General features: G+C 35.0%; 1 protein-coding gene across 8 annotated transcripts in view; it reads left to right on the top strand.

Annotated features, from left to right (window-relative positions):
• Positions 1 to 13,057, top strand: part of PPIG (peptidylprolyl isomerase G) — a 52,090-nt gene that overhangs the window by 16,013 nt on the left and 23,020 nt on the right. For 7 of the 8 annotated variants that reach the window (XM_059167089.1, XM_059167095.1, XM_059167090.1 and 4 more), the window contains 8 exons: positions 1,533 to 1,580; positions 1,878 to 1,955; positions 2,043 to 2,117; positions 3,309 to 3,416; positions 4,208 to 4,252; positions 5,256 to 5,343; positions 11,692 to 11,721; positions 11,809 to 11,948. In XM_059167089.1, coding sequence (XP_059023072.1) covers positions 1,895 to 1,955; positions 2,043 to 2,117; positions 3,309 to 3,416; positions 4,208 to 4,252; positions 5,256 to 5,343; positions 11,692 to 11,721; positions 11,809 to 11,948 — 547 coding nt within the window. In that variant the 5' untranslated portion in view covers positions 1,533 to 1,580; positions 1,878 to 1,894. Of the gene's footprint in view, positions 1 to 1,532; positions 1,581 to 1,877; positions 1,956 to 2,042; positions 2,118 to 3,308; positions 3,417 to 4,207; positions 4,253 to 5,255; positions 5,344 to 9,925; positions 10,008 to 11,691; positions 11,722 to 11,808; positions 11,949 to 13,057 lie in introns of all 8 variants that reach the window. The other variant, XM_059167097.1, reaches the window with a different exon arrangement.

Raw genomic sequence — 13,057 nt, 5'->3', positions numbered from 1 at the left:
ATATTATTAGTACTCATTGTAAGAATAGTAGAGTATTGTACTCATAAGAATAGAAATCTCTACTTGGGGTATTGTGGTTAAATAAGTAGCTATATAGGTTTTTTCAGGGAAAAATAAGTCGTTGAACTTTGTCTTCTCTTCCTCTACCTGCAAAAGTAGAGAATTTAAGGTGGCCTATAAAAATTACTTAGAAGATAAGGATAATCAGGTACTAAGATTTTTAAGAAAATTTCCTCAGCTTTATGGATTCAACATATTCTCAATTTCAAGTATGCAGGAATTGAGATTCTGTACAACTAAAAACAATGCAACAAATTTGGCAAGATTATAAAATTGCTAAGTTCTTTTGTTTTCAGGAAGTCTGGGTTACTGGAGGATTGAAAATTTAGCTTTTTTGCTTGTGTTTCATGTGAAACAAATTGTAGTATCCATTATATCTATTAGAAATAAAAAATGGAGAAATCATGAAAAATGCGGTCCTCCCTCTTCTCATACAATAATGCCTAAAGTGAATATACCAACACTTGGCCTGATTTTGAATGCTATAATACGTCTTTTATATAATTTTTATCCCTAATTCACATAATCAACATTAAACAAATGAATACATATCTGCATTTTTCAAATTGCTGGTGATTTGGGTAATATTGAGTATTCTGATTTATAGTTTGTGGGTTGTGTAAAATTGATGAGAGATGGTGATACATAAACCTACACATATGATGAAATTGTGTAGAACTAAATAAATAGATAGACAAGCATGCAAATGAGTGCCAGTGAGACAGATAAATGTGAACAGGGATAAAGGATTGTATCAACATTGTTCTGCTTTATGCTACAGTGGCAGTATTATATAACAGTTTTCTAAAATACTACCATTGGAAGAAACTGTTAAAGTAATACTATGATATTATTTCTTACAATCTATGGTGAATTTATAGATACCTATACAAATTGATAAAGACAGGAATCTATTTGGGATGGAGAATATGGATTTTGCACAGCTTTGCTGGACCTAAAATATCCTACAGTGCTTGTAGAACTACCAGCTTAGATATGATAATTTTCAGAAAAGCATATATATTACACTTTCTATTCTGAGCAGATGCAGCTATTTTTATAGTCCATAATTTTGGATGTTATTTAAACTAACTACCTTTGTTTCTTCTGCTCTTCACTTTACCCTGTCATATCCTACCACATATCATGGCTGAAATATCCTTCAAATAAATGTCTCATTAAAGAATGTTAAATAATAGTGATCTGCTATGTAGATAGAAGTGTTTACAGAGTATCTCACCTATTGGTATTTTTTTGTGTCTACACTAGCATATCAGTAAAGTCTCTTGCTCATGATCAGAAAATAGCCTCATATGTAATGTGATTTTACTGAGAGTGGAAAGATACCATATATTACTATTGTTAAAATATCCCATTTTCTTCCTTGATAATTTATTTTTATTGCATTTTAGGAATTTTAATGTTTTTCTTTTTAAAGCACCATTTTAATCAAAACTCTTTTTGTTTTCAAGGAGCAAAAGGATTGGATTAGTCTGCCCTTGATTTTTCTCTGTTTAAAGGTAATCTGATTGAGTTCACTAATCATACAGACTTAGTACAATTTTCTATGTGGGTGGCAATCTATATTCAGTGGTTAAAATAGAATTTTAAATATTATGGCTGAGGTTTTTGTTTTTTGTTTTTTGTTTTTGTCTTTAATGTTTCACAGAGTGCAGTCTATTCTCTTAAAAAAAAAATGTCGATTTAAGTTCAATCTACATTTTTAGTTTTGTTCCAGGATTTTTTTTTCCCCTAGAAATTTATAAGAAATTTTTGCTGTTTTGGTCTGTTTGCCTGAAACTGTATTTTATTCATAGATTGAAGTATTGGAGCCATGGGAATAAAGGTTCAGCGTCCTCGATGTTTTTTTGACATTGCAATTAATAATCAACCTGGTAAGAAAATTAATCTTCCCATGTATCATTTATAAATATTTAATATTAAAAATTAGTAAAGTATAAACGAGCTTTCTTCTTTTTCAGCTGGAAGAGTTGTCTTTGAATTATTTTCTGATGTGTGCCCAAAAACATGTGAGAACTTTCGTTGTCTCTGTACAGGTTTGTTGACATTTTTTTTCTTTTTTCTTTTTTTTTAAATTTTATTTATTTATTTATTTAGTCAGAGAGAGAGAGAGTGAGCACAAGCAGGCAAGGTGTTAGGCAGAGGCAGAGAGAGAAGCAGGCTCCCTGCTGAGCAAGGATCCCGAGGCCTCAATCCGACCCTGGGATCATGACCTAAGCTGAAGGCAGTAGCTTAACCAACTGAGCCACCCAGGTGTCCCGTTTGTTGATATTTTTGGTTGGCCTAAAAGTAGTACCATTTGACTATAGTTTTAATTTTTTTATTTAACATATTTTAATTTTCTTTATGCAGATTATGTACCATTGACCAAGATGTGAAAGTAATATATTTTTCTTCATTTAGAGTGAGGGAGAGAACCTTAAGCAGCAGAGCCCAATGGGGTGTGGGGGAGGGGGTCAGTCTCATGACCCTAAGATCACAATCTGAGCTAAAACCAAGAGTTGGATACTTTAACCCACTGAGCTATTCCAGATACCCCATGAAAGTAAATTTTAGAAAATACCACTTGTAATGGGATTTTATTTTTAAAGATTTTATTTTTTTATTTGACTGAGAGCTCACAAGTAGGCAGAGCAGCAGGCAGAGAGAGAGGGGGAACCAGGGGGAACCCACTGAGCAGAGAGCCTGATGCTGGCCTCAATCCCAGGGCCCTGAGATCATAACCCAAGTCAAAGGCAGAGGCTTAACCCACTGAGCCACCCAGGCACCCTTCTAATCAATCTGAGATTGATTTCTATATTTCTTTTTTTTTTTTTTTTTAAGATTTTATTTATTTATTTATTTGGTAGACAGAGATCACAAGTAGGCAGAGAGGCAGGCAGAGAGAGAGGAGGAAGCAGGCTCCCCATTGAGCAGAGAGCCCGATGTGGGGCTCGATCCCAGGACCCCGAGATCATGACCTGAACCGAAGGCAGAGGCTTAAACCACTGAGCCACCCAGGCGCCCCGGATTTCTATATTTCTATACTCTGCAGAAAAACATGGATGATTTTTAAATGAATTAAAAAAAAGAATTCCTAAGGGGAGAGAAAATTTTATAGTTTAAAAACATCTACATAGTTTAAGAGACGTGTATTTTACAGGAAAAAGTTTTCATCATTTTACTTTAATACTTGCTTCCTTAACGTCCTTTCTACTAAATGGCCAACTAATTTTTCTTCTCTTTAGGTGAAAAGGGGACAGGGAAATCAACTCAGAAGCCATTACATTATAAGAGTTGTCTTTTTCACAGAGTTGTCAAAGATTTTATGGTTCAAGGTGGTGACTTCAGTGAAGGTAAGACTGAAAATCATGTATGCTTTGTTAAGTATCATAGATTTTAAAGTTAGACAAGTCTGTAAAAATACTCAAATAGACAAAAAGAAGGGAGCAGGTAGGAAATAATTTTACTTTTGATGAATGAAGTAATTTCAGAAATTTGCTTCTAGATAAAAAACAATTCTGTATTCATCTCTTAGTAACCTATCAGTATGTGTGTTTGGTCTTGTCAAAACTAGTAATCCTTAACTACAGTATAGTTTATACCTATACTTCTATTTATTTTTTATTTTTTTAAGGATTTGTTCTTATTTATCAGAGAGCACAAGCAGGAGAAGCGGCACACAGAGGGAGAAGTAGGCTCTCCGCTGAGCAAGGAGCTCAGTGCAGGGCAGGATCCCAGGATCCAAGGAGCCAAGGGCAGATGCTTAATCAGTTGAGCCACCCAAGCACCCCTAGTTTTTACCTATACTTTTAAATTGTAAAAACAAACTATTTTTAAAGATGCTTTGGAAAAAATCTAATTTTTGTTCAAAGGTCTACATAATCATTAGAATCTGAATGTTCTTTTTTTCCCACATATCTTAATAGGCCTTGTCACATTTTTGCTCTTGTATCGAAGGGGAAAGAAAGTAATTTGGGATCTTGTCAGTATTGAATTTAAATTAGTATCTTTCAGGATATCCTGTGAGCCTTTGAGTATTTTTGATTTGAAGTCATTTGAACACCTACTTTGTAAGAAGTATTTTCTTTAGGCGACATCTTCAAAAAGGTTATTGTTTTGAGAGTCTTGTGTTTTTCGTCCTTAGGAAATGGACGAGGAGGGGAATCTATTTATGGAGGATTTTTTGAAGGTAAAGATGTTTACATTTAAATTTTATTTTTAATGTTTTCTGTATTATTTTTCTCTATTGAATCAGTTAATTTTCTTGTGAAAAATTTATGTGATAGATTTTCTTATAGAGGTAGGAATTTTTGTGTGTTGAGGACATTAATGCACCATGTTATTTGAAGGGTTTCAATGGTCTGTAATAAAATCTTGGAAGTATAGTGCTAGAATGGGAACTGCCATAGCTTAATCTTAATTTTTATTAAAAGATTTAGCAGTATTTCATAGTAACAGTATCCACACGCTTAGTGGATAAACTTTCCTATGCACTTTTTAAAAAATCTCTTTAACTTATTAAACTTCGGCTATAATGTTTTTTCTCAACTTTTTAAGTTTTCTCTTATTTTTTATTGATGTGAAGATCATTTGAAAGAAATATAAACATATGAATGTGGAAATAATTTCATATTTCCCATCTTTCACATTAGGGATTAAGTGACATTTTGTTTCACATTCCACTTGCATTGTTCCCATATTCTAATCTAAGATTGGAAGGCAAGCTACTCTACAATAAATGATGATGTGGCAGAGATTTAGTTAATGAGTGCCTCTCTGTGTTTAAAATAGTATATGTGCCTTTTTGTGCTCAAAAATGAAACAGATGAAATGTAAAAGAATCCTGTCTGGTTTCTTTCTCTTGCTTTTTAAGGAACATTTCTTTTTTTTGCTTGAATAATCAAAGCTGTGTTGTTTTTTCAAAAAAAAAAAAATAGACATGCAAATGGAAAGGAAGGGGGTTGATAATAGTATTTGGAATTTTAGCAAAGGATTGAAAATTAGAAATATTTTTATCTAAAAAGATGGGAGAGGGAGCTAGTTAATATTTGATTCTCTCTTATTTTAACCTGACTTGTCTAAATTTTATCTGGTGCTAAAGAGCACATATGAACAAAAGAAATGAAACATGAAAATGAAATTTTTCTGGAGGTTCTATCAGTAGTGTAACTGAAAACTTTGCTTTTCTGTAGATGAGAGTTTTGCTGTTAAACACAACAAAGAATTTCTCTTGTCTATGGCCAACAGAGGGAAGGATACAAATGGTTCACAGTTCTTCATGTAAGTATCTGTGCCATGATCATTTAAAATATCCCTTCTTATGGTGTGTCATTTCTCATTGATCACTAATAAAGGGATCCATAATGGGGAAAATTTTTGAAATAAGGAGAACAATGAATTGTTGAAGAGAGTTGAAGAGAGTGGGTTAAGCCTCTGCCTTCGGCTCAGGTCATAATCTCAGGGTCCTGGGATGGAGCTCCACATCGAGCTCTCTATTCAGCAGCGAGCCTGCTTCCCCCTCTATCTGCCTACTTGTGATCTTTCTCTGTCAAATAAATAAATAAAATTAAAAAAAAAAAAAAAGACAGAAAAAGCTGTTCCTTAGAATGGCAGCTAATAAAGGTAAAAGGAATGATAGAAAATTTGCCATTTTGCATTCATCTCAGTAATGATTGATTAAGAGTTATCTATTTAGAGGGTAAATTTAATAATGGGATATTTATAGAGTATCTCTTTATAAATTACATGATTACAAAGAGTAGAATACAGTTGATCCTTATTAGTCAGAGATTTTGTATTTGTGAATTCATGTACTCACTAAAATTTGTTTATAGCCCCAAAGTCAGTATTCTTGATGCTCTCCAATTCTGACCCCCCCAAAATTTTGACCAGCGCTCTTGTCAACAATATATGTTTTTTTATTATGTCCTGTGGATACAGATTTATTCTCCTCTTCAGTAGCCTTGAACTCTCCTACTCTCAGAGGAACTTAATCTGTAAGCACCATATGGATTATTCCAGGGTTTTACTATTCCATATTTGTAACTCCCTTCAACAGTAAGAAACTTGGCTCCCATTATTTCAGAATTTGTACCCATTTGCTGAGTCCTAGACTAGAAAATCACCATTCTATACTACTGTGAAAAGTAACCTATTCACTAGCATTACTGTTTATTTATAGCTATTTTTAGTTTTAGATTGAGAGTATGTAGTTAAAATAATTGTTTAAAAGTGACTTGCATTAGTGCATTTTGGGTGTGATTCTGTGTGATTTTGTGACTCAAAATATGTTAGGTTCATTTGTTTATGAGTATATTTTGTTCTCTCACCTGGTTTTGATTTGTTTTTTTGTTTGTGTTTGTAAAACATTACGTGATTCAAAAAGAATGTCTCTGAAACTGTCATTCCCACCTAACTCTTCACCCCATTGTCATTACCCATTTTTTCATCCTCTGTTCCCACCCATCCATTGTAGTAACCAATCTCATTAGATTCTGGTTTCTCTTCCTGTACTTTTTTTTTTTTTTTTTTTAAGATTTTATTTATTTATTTGGAAGAGAAAAAGTGGCGGCCAGGGATGGGGTGGGGAGAGAAAGAAAGAGAAGCAGACTCCCTGCTGAACAGGGAGCCTGATGAGGGGCTTGATCCCAGGACCTGGAGATCATAACCTGAGCTGAAAGCAGACGCTTAACTGACAGCCACACAGGCACCCCTTCCTATTTTTTTTTTTTTAATAAAGATAAGCATAGATACATATATATTATTTTCCTTTTTTTCTTACACGATAATAGCATATACTATATACCGTGTTTTGCTCTTTTCACTTACCACTATATCCTGGAAATCATTCCATGTCATTACATAGAGATCCTTTTCATTTGTTTTTGCAGCTGCATAATATTGTGTGAATATACTCTGGTTGATTAAACCAATTGTTGGGGATTTTTCTGATTTTTTAAATGAAAACAATTTATATTGTGTTGGTTGTAGAAAAAATTAGAACACAGGTAATAAGAACATTCCCATCCCAGGGTATCTTTCTCTGCATTTGAAATGAAAGTAAATATGGCATACAGGAATGTCTGAGTGGCTCAGTCGGTTAAGTGTCTGCCTTCGGCTCAGGTCATGATTCCATGGTCTTGGAATAGAGTTCTGCATTGGGCTTCTTGCTCAGTGGGGAGCTTGCTTCTTCCTCAGCCTGCTGCTCCCCTTGCTTATGTACTCTCTCTCTTTCCCTGAAAAATAAATAAAATCCTAAATAAGTAAATGTTGCATATATTCTATAATCAACTTTTGGATACAGTATAAATCTCTGCACAGCACTAAGTATTAACATTTTTTTTTTTTTTAAAGATTTTTTTATTTATTTATTTGACAGAGAGAGATCACAGTAGACAGAGAGGCAGGCAGAGAGAGAGAGAGGGAAGCAGGCTCCCTGCTGAGCACGGAGCCCGATGCGGGACTCGATCCCAGGGCCCTGAGATCATGACCTGAGCTGAAGGCAGCGGCTTAACCCACTGAGCCACCCAGGTGTCCCAAGTATTAACATTTTTAATAACTATATGTGACTCCATTGTTTGGATGTATTATGCTTTATTTACCTAATTTTTTTTTTTTTAAGATTTTATTTATTTATTTGACAGACAGAGATCACCGGTAGGCAGAGAGGCAGGCAGAGAGAGAGAGAGGAGGAAGCAGGCTCCCTGCTGAGCAGAGAGCCCGATGGGAGGCTCGATCCCAGGACCCTGAGATCATGACCTGAGCCGAAGGCAGCGGCTAAACCCACTGAGCCACCCAGGCTCCTCTATTTACCTAATTTTTAAACATTTGACTCGCTTCTTTGTTTTCGAACTGTTGCAGTGAACATTGTTATACCTGTTTGATGCATTTTTAATTATTTTACATAAACTGCTAGGAGTTTACTTAGTGAAATGTTTACACTTTTTTTTTTTTTTTTAAGATTTTATTTATCTGAGAGAGAAAACGCAACCAGAGAGGAGGGACAGAAGTAGAGGGAGAAGGGGGCTTGATCCCAGAATCCTGGTATCATGACCCGAGCCAGTCAGATGGTTAACCATTTAAGCCACCCAGGCACCCCTGTTTGTGCATTTTTAAGCCTTTGCAGGTTTATTGCTACTGGACTCTGGTCAGCAGTATGCAAAGTTCCACTGTCACCAGATTCTCAACAACACTTAGTATTATTTGTTTTCCTTTTTCTTTTCTTTTTTTTTTTCTTTTTAAGAAAAATCCTTTCTGTGCTAACCAAAACCTCTCTGTTAAGTTTATATAATCTTTCATGTATATTTTCAGAACCTTCCCTCTATATGTTGATTTTTCCTTATCTCTTAATTTCCAGGTAGCCCTTCTTTAATTTCTGTGTGTTACTGTTTTTAAAGGAGAAAAACATCAGTTTTTAATCTTAAATTATTTTTTATTGTGGCAATGCATTTGATATAAAATTTGCCATTTTAACCATTTTTAAGTGTATAATTATATTAATTATATTCACAGTACTGGAGCTATTACCACTGTATCCAAAACTCTTTCATTGTCCCAGAAATTAACCCATTTCTTTTTACCCTCAGCCCCTGGTAACCTCTATTTTCTATCTATGTGCATTTCCCTATTCTAGAGAAACAAGCAGAACTGTACAATATTTGTCCTTATGTGTCAAGCTTATTTCATTTAGCATGTTTTCAAGGTTCAACCATGTTGTTGCATGTATCAGAACTTTTTCCTTTTTATGGCTGAATATCACTCCATTGTGTGTACATACCATGTTTAGTTTATCCATATGCATCTGTTGATGGACATTTGGGTTGTTTCCACCTATTGGCTATTATGAAGAGTGCTGCAGCAAACATTGGCATACCCATATTTGTGTGAGTCCCTTCTCAATTTTAGGTGTATACCAAGAAGTGAAATTGCTGAATCTTATGGTAATTCTGTAGTTAGTTTTGTGAGGAGCCACTGAACTGTTTTCCACATCATTTTACATTCTTACCAACACTCTACAAGAGTTGTAGTTTTTGTACTCCTCGTCAATACTTTTTTTTTTTTAAATAACCAATCTGGGAATGACCATGAAAATAGAGTATTGGTTTAGGGGTTACAGGTAAATTCTGGAGAGCAGGTGAACTTGGCAAATGTATCTGTGAAGCAAAGATTGACTAAATGTAAATGCGAATTTTATATATACAAAAAATACAAGTACATATATACACATAGGTTTTTATATCTCTAGATGGTTTAAGCAGGTTCAGTTGAGCATAGCTGTTAGAGTCAGAAAACAATAATAGGTTGGTTGTAAAAGTAAGATGATCTTTTAAAAATACATTGACATGTTTGAATTTTTTTCATTAGTATTGTGTGGGCTTTAACCAAAGCTTAGCTTAAATTGTGTTCCTTCTTCCAAACTTCTAATGCCTTTCTTGATGATTCTTTAAAATAATAAATGAGGGGCTCCTAGGTGGCTCAGTGGGTTAAAGCCTCTGCCTTCGGCTCAGGTCATGATTCCAGGGTCCTGGGTTTGAGCCCCACATCAGGCTCTCTGCTCAGCAGGGAGCCTGCTTCCCTTCCTCTCTCTGCCTGCCTCTCTGCCTGCCTACTTGTGGTCTCTGTCAAAAAATAAATAAAATCTTTTAAAAAATAATAATAATAAATGATATACAATGCTCATCTTCAGTCGTTATAGCAGTATGTCTTCATTACTCAAATACCAGTCTTAACTATAGAGCTTTAAGCAATATATGGAGTGGAAAAAAGAATTTTAAAATATTATTTATTTGTTGGACTTTTTGCTTACTTTGAGTTTGGTCCAAAGTTTCTGTGTTTTTTTTTAAAGATTTTATTTGTTTGACAGGGAGAGAGAGAGAGTGCGCCACAAGCAGGGAGAATGACAGTGCGGGAGAAGCAGGACCCTGGGATCATGACCTGAGCCAAAGGCAGGTGCTTAACCAGCTGAGCCATCCAGGCATCCCAAGTTTTGTCCAAAGTTTTAATCCAGATCTCTTTCTTCATTGTGAAGTTTCCTTGTTTATCATGGCTAAAAAATTCAAAAGTCCTCAGGTCCTAGGCAAGTAAAATAAGCAAATAAAGCCTGCTGGGAAAAGAACCTAAACTATTAATCTATGTATTAAAAAGACAAGGATAATCAACCTGACCCATTATTGCCATATGTCAGGTGCCCCACCTTCCAGCTTTCCAAAAAAGGTCTGAAATCTGGACTTTTATGTGAAAGTATCCAAAATTTTGAATCTTGGCAACTAATTGAAAATTTTATAAACACTATAAGGACCATTTCTTTTCTGGTCCCAACAGAACATGTGTGAGGACCTTCTAAATACTATCCATAGGGAGTACGTTTCAAGACTCCCCTAGTGGATGCTTGAAACTGCAAATAAAGTTTAGTTTATAAGTTAGGGATACTAAGAGATTAACAACAATAGTAATAAAATAAAGTAGTTATACTAATCCACTGTAACAAAGGTTATATATGAAGGTGGTCGCTGTGAAAATATCTTACTGTACTCATCCTTCTTGTGATGATGTGAGATGATAAAATGCCTACCTGATGAAATGAAGTGAGGTGAAGGGTGCCTATGTGGCGCAGTTGATTAAGCGTCTGCTTTCAGCTCGAGTCATGATTTTGGGGTCCAGGGATTGAGCCCCATGTCAGGCTCCCTGCTAAGCGGAACACCTGCTTCTCCCTCTCCCTCGGCCTGCTGCTCCCCCTGCATGGGCTCTTTCTATCTGTCAAATAAATAAAATCTTTAGAAAAAATGAGATGAGGTGACTAACAGGCATTGTGACATAGTATTAGGCTACTATTGAACTGACAGTATGTGAAGAGGATTGTCTGCTTCTGGACTGCGATTGACGGCAGTTGACTATAGGTGACTGAAACAGTGGAAAGCAAAACCATGGATAAGGGGGTGACCTATGCTTTAACTGTTTAAAATGTTAAGGTTGAGGGGCGCCTGGGTGGCTCAGTGGGTTAAGCCGCTGCCTTCGGCTCAGGTCATGATCTCAGGGTCCTGGGATCGAGTCCCGCATCGGGCTCTCTGCTCAGCAGGGAGCCTGCTTCCCTCTCTCTCTCTCTCTGGATGCCTCTCCGTCTACTTGTGATTTCTCTCTGTCAAATTAATAAATAAAAATCTTTAATAAATAAAAATAAAATGTTAAGGTTGAAAAGCACTATAATTTACATTTAAACCTATAAGCTGGTAGAATCTTTTGATAAATTATGGTCTGTCCATACAATAGAACATTATACAACTATAGAACTTCGTACACCTATGAATATTCAGTAAGAATCCAGTCACATGCAAGAAACATAGATGGATAGAAATGACAGCAAAATGTCAACTTTAATTACATGTAAGTTTTCAACAATGAGTAGATATTCATTTTATGATCAGAATAAGTTTTTGAAAACAGATTATGTAAAAGCCATCTTGCATTATTTGTTCTACTTAAGGTTAATGTAATAAGATTCTATTATGTTAAAATATCATGATTTCTTTGCAACTTTGTTTCCAATGCAGTTATTTTCTTTTCCTTTTTAGAGATGCTAACTTTGTTTTTCTCTGACTTTGTTTTTATTCTTCTATCTGATGACTTCCAAAGAACAACGAAGCCAACTCCTCATTTAGATGGGTAAAGATTATTTTTATTTTTTGACCATTTTAAATTAATGTTAAAATTAAAAGCTGTTATTTGATCATCTTACAATTGACTGTTTAGGCATCATGTTGTTTTTGGGCAAGTGATATCTGGTCAAGAAGTTGTGAGAGAGATAGAAAACCAGAAAACAGATGCAGCCAGCAAACCATTTGCTGAGGTGCGGATACTCAGTTGTGGAGAGCTAATTCCCAAATCTAAAGGTAAGAAAGCAAGTATATACTTCTGGTAATTCTTATGCATACAAAATGAACAGAGACATTCTACATAGTTGGCATGAAATTTATGCTAATATGAATATAATTATCAGGCATTTTTGTTTTTTAAATGTATTTTATCTTTATACTTTGTTCATTTACCATGGAATCACTTAATTTTCTCAGTACTTGCTGTAATTTATCCTTCCACTTTGTTTTGTTTTTTTTGATGGTAGTGGTCTAAATAGCATGGTAAATAAATACTGTTCTAGAGAAAGACACAGTGAAGGGGAAGATAACAGTTGAAGAGAATAAGATAGACTACGAAACTGGGGAATAAAGTATTTTCCCTTCATGCACTCCTGAGATTTCAGAAGTACCTGGCATTTTTGAGAAACTTCTTAGACCAGAACTTTTGAAGTTAACATGACCAGTAGTTTGATATGATATTATCTGAATGGTAAGAACTTTGTTTTAAGTGAGTATTTTAAGTGTTTATATTTGTGAAATATATAACTGCTACCATTTATTACAGATACTTGGTCTCTTATTCTAAAAATATAGGGTGAGATTACCTGTGGAGAAAGCAATAAAATAATAAATGGATTCTATTCTGCCCATTCTAACTAGTCTAGGAAGTAATAATAACAGTACTTAGTTTTTCGTGTTTAACAAATGTGAGAGTCTTCTGTAATTTTTTGTGATCTTCACATCAACCTGGTAGTATTACCTCCATTTTACTGGTGAAGATGATTGGAAGATTAAGTAGTTTACCACATCAGGGAGCTGAGCTTCAAACCTAAGGTTGCTGGCTCCAGATTTAGAACTTTTTTCTGTTATGTATTGTTAATGCATTAAAGTCTTCAACAAATCCCTTTCAGAATTGCCGTAAGTAGAACATTCTGTTCTCAAGTTTTAGGTATACTAATTTCTTTGTGTCATGTAGAAATGTACACATTTGTTTCAATTAATTAATTAATTAATTTGACAGACAGAGATTACAAGTAGGCGGAGGGGCAGGCTCCCTGCTGAGCAGAAAGCCTATGCGGGGCTCGATCCCAGGACCTGGGATCATGACCTGAGCTGAAGGCAGAGGCTTTAACCCACTGAGCCAC

Source organism: Mustela lutreola, chromosome 3 (genome assembly GCF_030435805.1).
Source record: "Mustela lutreola isolate mMusLut2 chromosome 3, mMusLut2.pri, whole genome shotgun sequence".
Lineage (NCBI taxonomy): Eukaryota > Metazoa > Chordata > Mammalia > Carnivora > Mustelidae > Mustela > Mustela lutreola.
Note: the sequence above shows the minus strand (reverse complement) of the source record. Positions and strands in the feature narration are given on the sequence as shown.